This window comes from Zootoca vivipara, chromosome 2 (assembly GCF_963506605.1).
Source record: "Zootoca vivipara chromosome 2, rZooViv1.1, whole genome shotgun sequence".
NCBI classification, from domain to species: Eukaryota; Metazoa; Chordata; class Lepidosauria; order Squamata; family Lacertidae; genus Zootoca; species Zootoca vivipara.
In genome coordinates, this window is record NC_083277.1 from 76185135 (window position 1) to 76195033 (window position 9899).

General features: G+C 44.8%; 1 protein-coding gene across 4 annotated transcripts in view; it reads left to right on the forward strand.

The window, feature by feature from the left end:
• Positions 1 to 4961, forward strand: part of ARHGEF37 (Rho guanine nucleotide exchange factor 37) — a 47807-nt gene extending 42846 nt beyond the window's left edge. For 2 of the 4 annotated variants that reach the window (XM_035105244.2, XM_035105242.2), the window contains exons 12-13: positions 391 to 563; positions 1139 to 4959. In XM_035105244.2, the coding sequence (XP_034961135.1) occupies positions 391 to 563; positions 1139 to 1372 (407 nt within the window). In that variant the 3' untranslated portion in view covers positions 1373 to 4959. Of the gene's footprint in view, positions 1 to 390; positions 564 to 1138 lie in introns of all 4 variants that reach the window. The other 2 variants (XM_035105246.2, XM_060271710.1) reach the window with 2 other exon arrangements.
• Positions 4962 to 9899: the final 4938 nt, after the last annotated feature.

Genomic DNA, 9899 nt, shown 5'->3' on the forward strand with positions numbered 1-9899 from the left:
CTCTATTGCTTCCAAATCCTCCCCTTCTCACATCTTGTTGCAAGTTCCACCTTTCGCTATATTTGACTTCCTTTATATAATTTGTTCCCGAGGTCATTATACCCCTCATCCTGCACTTGCTTCTTATTCCTCCCCACCACTCTGTTCTTTTTTCCTTCCACTAGTACAAACCACACATCCTTTCTCTCTCCCACACAAGAGCAGTGCCTTTCCGCCTGCCCTTTCCCTCCCCGCCCACTACAAATCTTTCCAATAATGCCAAACTCTTTCATTCTCTTCACTGTATTTCTAGTCCACCCATCAATCCAAATTAACAAAAAGAAAACCGTTGTACCCAATGAGAGGACCCTGCTGCTCAGCTTGACCATAATGGTTTTATGTGCCCTACAGGACCAAGAGGTTATGTATCACCTGAGAAACTCCAGCCATATCATCTAGTCCAAAACCAAAAACCCAGAATGCAGGTGTCAGTCCCAGGTGGTGGTGGTGAACAGGTGTATCACCCTTACAACTTGCCCCAAGCTCCCAGCCCAGCACTTCATTTCAGGACACAGGCTTTACATGTGAGTAGGAAATTTCAGCAATGAATCTTCTTTTCATTCTTTTCATTCATTTCTTCCCAGCATATTGTGGGATATGTACCTACATGTGTATATGGCTGGGCAGTGGCAGATGGAAGCATTTTGCAGTACTGTTGGGTAGATCTGTATTTCAGATATGCAAACTTGTGCAACCATCCCAATATAATCTGGGTATTGTGTTTTAAAGATGATCTCGGCTGGTGTGGAAGAAACTTTGTCAGCATAGCCTTGGAATAACCCAGCTAAATGGGCTTGTGGCCAAGGCATTTTGCTGCCTGAGGCAGAGCAACCAGTAGTGAACCTGTGTGGGGTCCAAGTCAGCACTGCTGCCCAACAACATCCAGAAAGCACCAGGCCAAGGAAGGCTGACCTAGCTACTGCTGTGTCATAAACTTCAATATGCCTGCCTACCTCTCCATGATATTCTCACAGCTGAGACATTCACCCCAGAGGGGTAGCCTAGTTTACCTATGCGGTTGGGCAGCCCTTGTTTCTCCCTTCTCCTTTGTGTGGCATATGTATGTAGTGTTATCATTCAATCTCTTTGCTTTCCTCAGGTAGTTGCTGGTTATCCATTCACAGCCAGGAGCAGTCATGAGGTCAGCTTGCAAGCAGGTGAGCCAGTGACTGTGTTGGAACCTCATGACAAGAAGGGATGCACAGAGTGGAGCCTGGTGGAGGTGAATGGCCAGAAGGGCTATGTGCCTTCCAGCTACTTGGTGACGGTGCCTATCCCAGAACCACCTGGATGGGGCTCACCTGCTTGGCCATATCCAGCGCCGCAGACATAGCCATAAGGAAGTGCTCAATTTCAGAAGTTAGCTGTGCTGTCACATACCTGCCCTTTCAATTTCCTCCATGGAGCTTTTCATATCATGCAGTGAGCAAAGAGGCAGGCAAAGGGACCAGCAGTTCCGTGGATTGGCATGAGTGCCAAGGAGGGATTCATGTCCTGCACATATTGAAAAGATGTGATTGGATGTGGGTGTGCGGCTGCTCACAGTGGGCTGATTTTTTGAAACTGTGTTTTCTTGACCTAACACCACTGATAAGCTTCTTCTACAAGTATTTTGAGGGAATGTTCTCATACAGATGCAGCCTTAGGCTCAAGATCACTACACCATTGGCTTTACTTGATAAAGGGATGTTCACGTGTGTTAAGTAAATTACAGGGACAACAGACTGATGTATTCCTCCCAGGATAACCATCTCAATTGGCATCAGCAGGCCACCTAAAAGAGATCATGTGTCACAGGGCAATTGAGTGCCTTTTTTGCTTTCGTTGAAGTGATGTTCTGCTTTTGACACAACGTTAGTGGGGAAACAGCCAAAGAAACTGGCTCAGTGTTTTCCACTGATGTGCATGTCTGCCACCTCCGAAGATGCTAAGCCCAGTCTTGATCTCTGATTAAAAAAAAGCTTTAATAAAGTAGGCAAAGGTGCTGTAATATATGTTTGCTGGAGGGAGAATCATAATGTATTTAATAATTAGGCATCCTCTGATAGGCAAGGTGAAATATCTGGAGCAAAGTCAGATAACAAAGTCACAGGAGAGAAAGCATGATAACTTTTATCTTTGGGTGTGGAGCAGTTGTCTACCTCTAGGAGAGAATGCAAAGTATTATTGGAGTTGCGAGGAAGTCAGGTGCCAGACCCTAAGGTCTGGTTTGTACAAAACATTATGAATATGAGACCTTTAATTCTTTTTAGTTTGCTTTCCTTCAGAAAGAAAAGTGAAGGCAAAAAGAAACATGGACTGAGGTCCTTCTCTAGGCTTATGAACAATATAATGCAAAGAGCAGATGCATATTGCTGGATGGGGCAGAGCTCCCAGACTAGCTTCCTGGGCAGGTGGGTCTGTTTCTTACTGGGGGAGAGAGCGAGCTGGTAGGGAGGTCAGTGTGGTGCAAACACACAGGCAGGAATGCTGGATTGGCTCCACAGGTGTATTTTAACAGTGCTAACCTCCCCATCACCTTAGCCCTCCCAGTAAACAACAGTGACCCACTCACCTGTTGAAAAGATGACATAGTAGTGCCACCCCACCTGGAGACCCTCTTCTGAAAGTTATTATTCTACTGTGCTGTTTTACCACAAGCACAGAAAAGAATAAACTAAGACTAATGATAAGAATATCATCACCCATTCTTTGGATGCTGCTGTTGATGATTTCTTTCTTGCCCTTCTCCATAAGGTCTCAGGGTGTGTTTTAATATAGAAATACAAGGGGTGGGATTCGGCTAACAAGCCCTGTAAAGTGGAAGTATGTGCAAGGACTTCTGTTTGTGCAATGGGGCTTTTCTCCCACTCCTCTCCCCTCATGCCCATGTGCCCCCCCCCCAAAAAAAATTATCCCAGGGAGGATCTGGGATAATCCCCCAGAACATTGTGAGGGGAGAAGAGGGGAGGAGTTGCTCTATCTGGCAAGCCAAAATGCTTGTCCTGATGGAATGATCGCTTTGGTGCAGCGCTGAGTTCCTCTCAAGATTAAAATCAGTTAAAGCAATATACAGTCAGTAGAAGAGGGTGAGTCTTTAAAATATATATCTCAGGTATCAAAGGCTAGGATACTGAGGTGTGTCTTCAGCATAAGCAGGAGAACCTGGAGCGAGGGAAGCCATACCTGTGAGATCACCGTGGCCTACAGGTATGCCTAAATATAGATGTACTTTCCATGCCGCCAGTCAAAAGAATATGCTCATCCTTCCGACACTCATGTCCTCACGACCATCTCAGAATGTTTTTGGCACCAGCACTGAAAACCGATGTCTTCATTGACCTGAGCCATCAAGACTATGTGAAACATTTAGATGTACTAATGCTCCTGTGTGTGGCTGATAATGCAGCTTATGCTGTTTAAAAATTTAGCAGGGGCTCTTCAGGTGTAGCTCTTGAAAAATGCATGGGATTGCTCTTTGATGTACAGCATTTTATGTGAGCTGGAGGACAAAGGAAGTGGAAAACATTATGTTGTAACTCACCCTTAATAGAAGAGCTTCTCCCTTGGGTTCGCACTGTGCATCCCAGTGCACAGGCAGAAGTCGCTCCACTTTGTGAGAGGTTGGTGGGATGGCAGCCAAGCGTGGGTCTTCCTTCCCAAAGCTTCCCTTGGTTTTTTTTAAAACTCCAGTTGCTACTCTGTGTTCATGTGAACCTTGATCCTCATCACAACACTAATGGCAATATCTTGGGATATCCCAGTCATATGAATTGAGTGCGAAATATCTGAATCTTACATGTGGCTGGCAGCATTCTGCAATCTGTGGATGCACCTAAATAAAGTTCCTAATTTAATTTGGCACCAGTAACCACAGATGATGAGCCTGCTCCAATTCCTGTTTGTAGGGGCTATTTCCCTCCTGCAGTTATATTTAAGGCACTTTATATTTACAATGGCTGTTTTGCACTGCATTAATTTGCGAGAAATAAAGAGTTGCTCCTCTACTCCAAGATGGCTTTGAGTTTTGTTTTTAAATTGTGAAATCATATTACCTGTGTTGGATACATGCTTACAAAACTGTTCCTTCCAGTAATCATGCCTGCTTGGTCTTCATGCTCCGTGTACCAGCAAGTTCAGAGTTTCACCGCCAGATGGCTCAGCTACCTCATTTGTCAAGTGAAAACGTGCCAGACAGTCCTAGAACTGGCTGCTCGCCTTATGCTTTGGGTGCTGATTTTAGAGGGCAAAATTTTCTGCTTGTTATCCATTTCCCCATAGGTAGGGTTTTATTACTTCTTGAGAGAGTCTCATACTTGCTTCTAGTGAACCACCTCTTAGTGTAGCTTAAGGGCAGGTTTTCATCTGTACAGCATCTAAGTGGGAACAGAATATTGTGCTTCATCTACCTGCAAGCCGTAGGTAGTACCAATGCCTCTTGCAACAAAGCTGATGTAAATTCATTGAAAGGGAGAGCTGGGGGCTATGAGGGAAATCTAGTAGCCACTACTAGTATAAGTAGTGAGAGAGAGCAGGGTGGGGAAGAAGCAGAGAGGGAGGATGTTGCATCTGTAAAGTCACAGGTGGGTGTTTCTGATAATAGATGTGACACCAGCATGCAGTGTACATGCCTCTTTAGTTGCCCCTGAATCACTACAGCAGAACAGGGTGCACTACAAAGTCATATGTAGAGTGACCCTGGGCCATGCAAGGAAGGAAGGAAGGAAGGAAGGAAGGAAGGAAGGAAGGAAGGAAGGAAGGAAGGAAGGAAGGAAGGAAGGAAGGAAAGGACAGGGACACGAGAGGAAATCTGTTGTTCAGAACACTCCACCATAAGTAACGTCATAACTCCCTTCCCAGATGCAAGATGTCAGGCTAGGATGCTTTATGCTGCAATAAGATCCAGATCAGGACTATCACATTTACCTTTAGGGTGAGCAAACACTCAAGATATATCTAGAGTGTTTTCTAGATATATCTAGAATATATATATATATATATATATATATATATATATATATATATATATATATATATATCATTATCGGTTCTGTGGATCAATCTACAGCTCCCAAAGCCAATCAGATACTTGGAGCCTTGCATAGGTATGTGTACCTTTCAGGCTTCTGACAAACGGGACAAGGGCTGCCAAAATGTAAGTGAGACTCAAATCTCATGTTTGTCTCAGGGCAGGGGCTGCATAACAAGTGTAGGGTTTAAGTCATCGTGCCCATTTGTCATTTTGGGGAATCTGTGATCAGGTCCCATACACACACACGCAAACAGCTGTCTCTTCCACTCTGTCACCCACTTGTGTGTATCATACAGGGTTTCAAATGAAGTTGGCTCATTCTATACCTTATGTTTAAAATGTATAGGGTGTTATTTATAAAAATGGAATGTTAAGGAATGTTAAGAAGATGGGAAATAAATACAAGTTACAATTCTGTTCCTATTGAAGGTAATACAAAGGCTCCTTTTGAGTTTAATGGAGTAGAATTACAGCCCAAGAATGTCAAATGCACTATGTAAGTAGCCGTATAAAATGGCTCAGCCACAAATGTGTGAAAGCTCCTCCTCCCACAGACCTGCCTGAGTTAAGGTCAGCAGGGAAGGGTCTGTGCTTTGAGAGAAGGTGGCCATGAGAGTTCCTTTCCTGTGGAATGTGGAAGGGCCTCCCTTTCGAGGTGCATCTTGCACCATCACTGAATGCTTTCTGATAATTGGCCAAGATGCACCTCATTACCCAGGCCTTTGGTTAAGCGGGGGTTTCCCCCCCCCCAACCTTGATATATTGCTGTTCTGTGCTGCTCTTTTGTACATTTTGCCCTTATCTTAATTGTCTTAATTTTGGGTTGTTGTTTTTTGGTAACCCACCCTGGGACCATTTGGTGAAGGGCAAGCCATAAGAAATAAAGCAAATGTGTCCAGGTTGCAAGCCGGCAACCCTTAAAAATCATCACGGGAGAGAGGAGCTTTCAGCACCATTGACCATAATTTGGAAAACTGTTAGCAGAGTGCTTCCTAGGATACTGGCACCACTAGATGTATAGTACAAACATTTCTGTGTCATCATGCTGCACTGATGATCATATTGTAGATCCCCTTGGTCAAGAATATGATGACCACATAGGGCATACATTTCTTTGCAGTTTCCTCAACAGGGATGGTATGCTGGGGAAGGAGCAGGAGGAGAATGGCAAGGGAACCCTTTCAGGTCCCTCTCTGCATGGCCACCTCCTCCTGCCTTCTCTGAGCTGGTCACAGGACTCGGGTCTTTTCCAGTCCAGGCGGCTGGAAGAATAAAGGGCAGCATGCATGCCTTTAAATAGCTTGGCAAGGGCATACCCTTCCGTCAGGAATGCTCTGGCGGGCTCTACTGGAACGTGTTGTGTTTGTAATTTGTAGGGCAGGGGATGGTGCAAACAGCACTGGAGGCTGGGACAGAGCCTGGCCCAGCTGGTTCGTTCAGCTCACAGCCATCAGGACAAGGTTAAGAATCTCTTACTTCTTCACACTTAGCAGCATCTGTTGCTGCCCCCCACCCGGCTTCAGAGCAAGGTCGGGGCAAGGGTAGATCAACACTCCTTTCTGTCTCCCTCCAGCAATGTAGACTTTTAGCAGCCCAGAAGCTCTCCAAAGATACTACTAAGCTGCAAGAAGCCAAACTGTCTACTTGTCGGCTTAGGTTTGCTGCCTCACTCAAGGGCACAAGCAGAAAATTTATCCTGATTTTGTGCTAATTAAAGGATGGCTTATAAGGCCTCACGAAGAAGAAGCCTGCAAGCTCACCATGGGTGAAAGGGACGTAAGCAACCACCTGGGTGTGACACGGCATCTGTGTAAATGGAACCTGGTCAAAGAGGGAGAATGGTGGCTGAATTGCCAATGCTAACTGCATACCCTTTCAAAGAAGGCTAGTATAGGCTTCATAAATTTCTGACATGTTGGATTTGATGGACCATGAGGTCATTCCAAGTCATGTGGAGCCTACAAGCAAAAAGGAACACACACCAGTTTCCTAGCATATGGTTGACTTTGCAGATGTTGTCCATGCATTATGGTTCACAATACAAATACAGTGTGTTTCTTAGGGTGCTTCCACACAGGTGTTTACTGAAGGGCACACAGGCTAAACCCACATTCGGGGCCAGTGTGAACAGTTGGCATAACTGGACAACTGTTGCAGGCCATGCCTTGGCAAGGAGTATCCCACTGACCAGCACCTTTTGTTGCTGCTCCTCTTCTCCCTGCTGCTTACTTTCCTAGCTACCCATAGTCATCAAGGGAGTGAGCAGATGGCAAGGGAAAGTACCACTGTCTGACTACTCAGTTGCCTACTCCCCCTAGACATGGAAGTAGATAAGTCTCATTTTTAAAACTGGATATGGAAGGAGTCATGTTGGGTTTCCCCGTCCATCATCTCTCTGCATCCCTTTTTTGTCTCCATGTAGTGCTTCTTAATGGCTGCCCCCACAAAGGCCTTAACTGATCTCCTTGGGTTTTGGTATCAGGCTGCACTTACACAAGCAAGGCGGCAGCTCACTTCACTTGGTGGCTGCCTTCCATTCTAGAAGAAGGCTGCCCTGGCTTTCCTTATTCAGAAAGTGTCATCAGCACCTTGATGCTGACAGTGCTTGAAATGTAGCTGTGGGCAATGGCAGCAGCTATAGGGAAGAGTTTCTTTGCACTCCATGTTCTATCATTACGGATGCAACACTCCAGTTACTTCTCCGGGAACCTGCTGCCCCAATCTTGTAGTTCAGTAAGCCAGCGCAAGAGGGAGTGAAGCCAAGGGAAAACAACAGATTTGTTGTAAAGAGTTAGTGTTAAGCCTGTAGCATCAAGAAGACAAAAAGTACTTTGGCACCTTAGAGACTAATTAGTTTATTGTAGCAATGTCGATTAGTGCATTCCAGGACCTAAACCGATGGCATACTATTCTGTTTCAGATCCAGTCATTGCCTTTAGTCCTTGTATTTTTGCTTGTGCATTACCTGTGCATTTTATTTTCCCAATGCAATCATGGCATCAATAATTCTGCAATAAATATGTCAATGCATTGGCATCATTTTTTAAAAAATATATCTCTTCCCACTACTTCCCCATACAACATCCCTCTGAGGGTGAGGTGTGATCTCAGCAAGGCATGAACAGGAAAAGCAATGAAGACAACTCCAGTGAGCAGAAGCAGCCAGGCAATTCTGGCAAGCAACAGTGAGGAGAAGGTAAGGGGCCTCCTTAGCCTGGGCTGCTCAGAGTAAAGTTGAACAATAGGGTTTACTATATGCAAGGAAGCAGAAAGCATGTACACATTATTGATGCTCCCTGATTGCCTGGGATCATGTGCTGAGGGAGGCGGGGAATGGTGTGAGATGGGCAATAGTGGGGGGACGGGGGACGGGATGGGACTGGAAGCACATGTTCCAATACAAACTGTTCTGTATTTTGAGATATATTGAAAGTTCAGAAATGTAACAAAAAAAAAGCTTTTATCAACATATTGTAACAAAATTTCACCTTGGGTCCAATCCATACATGCATATTATTAGATGACACATACCTCAATTACTCACAGCCAATCATGTGAACTGCTTCCAATGAAAACTATTGATCCCCATTAAAATGAAAATGTACGTGCAATGTGTAGGTAATAAGTAACCCAGGACAATGGCCTTAGGGGGATTCCAGACAGTTGCTATTTTAATTAAAATATGTCCTGGCAAATTCAGGTTCACAATTACTTGATTTGGAAGTCTTGCACAATTACCCTGCTCCCCCCGAAGACTGGACTTTTGTGATAAGGAAAGTGATAAGGAAATGCACTGGAAAGCGTACTGAAAATGCACAGGAAAGTGGGGGGGGGGATAACACTTGCTTTGATGCAATGTCATCTAACCTCCCCATGAACAAATCAGAATGAATGTTTATTAAATAACAGCATTACCTAATCAGGATTGATGCTCAATAAAAGGTCATCTGAAACCCTCCTCAGTTGCACACTGTCATATAGGTACAGCCCCATCCAGACACTGTAGTCTTGAAAGGGATTGTATGCCGTTAATGTGCAAGCGATATAGGTGCACATCTGCATCCCATTTGCCCTCACCATGTGCACATGCTCCAGTAGTCAGCTACAGCAACAGCAACAAAGAATCTCCTGGCATCCAGACTGGTGATCTGTGTGTAAACCATCCTGTGGCATGCACTGATCTCAATCCAGCAAGGAGATCTGTGTGCAGAAGTTTACTTCCACTTGTGAATTTTCCCTCCCAAATTGGGGTGGCCATGTTGCTTCAAAGTGAGATGAAAAGAAAGAATTGTGCTTGATTTGTGAGAGCTGTTTTACACATCCAAGCTATCCCGATTTTGCAGTCATTTCTTCCACTATCTCTCCCTGCTATTCTTGGTATGGGACTGCATGGAGAAATATGAATTAGGCTGTACACAGATTCAGCCAGCAGAGGCCAGCAGCAATTCCCATGATTGTTGTGACTGAGAAAACTGTTGCCATAACCGAGGAACAGACCACTAGCCATTTGCTGCTTGTCTCCATCTTTGTGCAGCCTAGTTTATGCTGATTCTCCTTTTGCAAGGTGGTTGGGAGGAATCATGTGGAGAAGAAAAAGTAGCTAGCTTGCATGTGTGAATTCCTGTTTTGCGGTCATAAGTAGAAGAAGGATGGAATTCGGGCTTTTGGAAGAAGCATTTAAGGCCTATGGATGGAGCAAAATTCAGAGAGCCAAAAAAATGGACATTGCTGCTTGCTCCATCTATACTTTACAGAGCAGAAGAGTTCACTGATTCCCGCCCCACCCCCCATGATTCCAAACATGGCCCAAAGTGTGTGTGTGCCTAGCATACATGTAACTGATAATTAA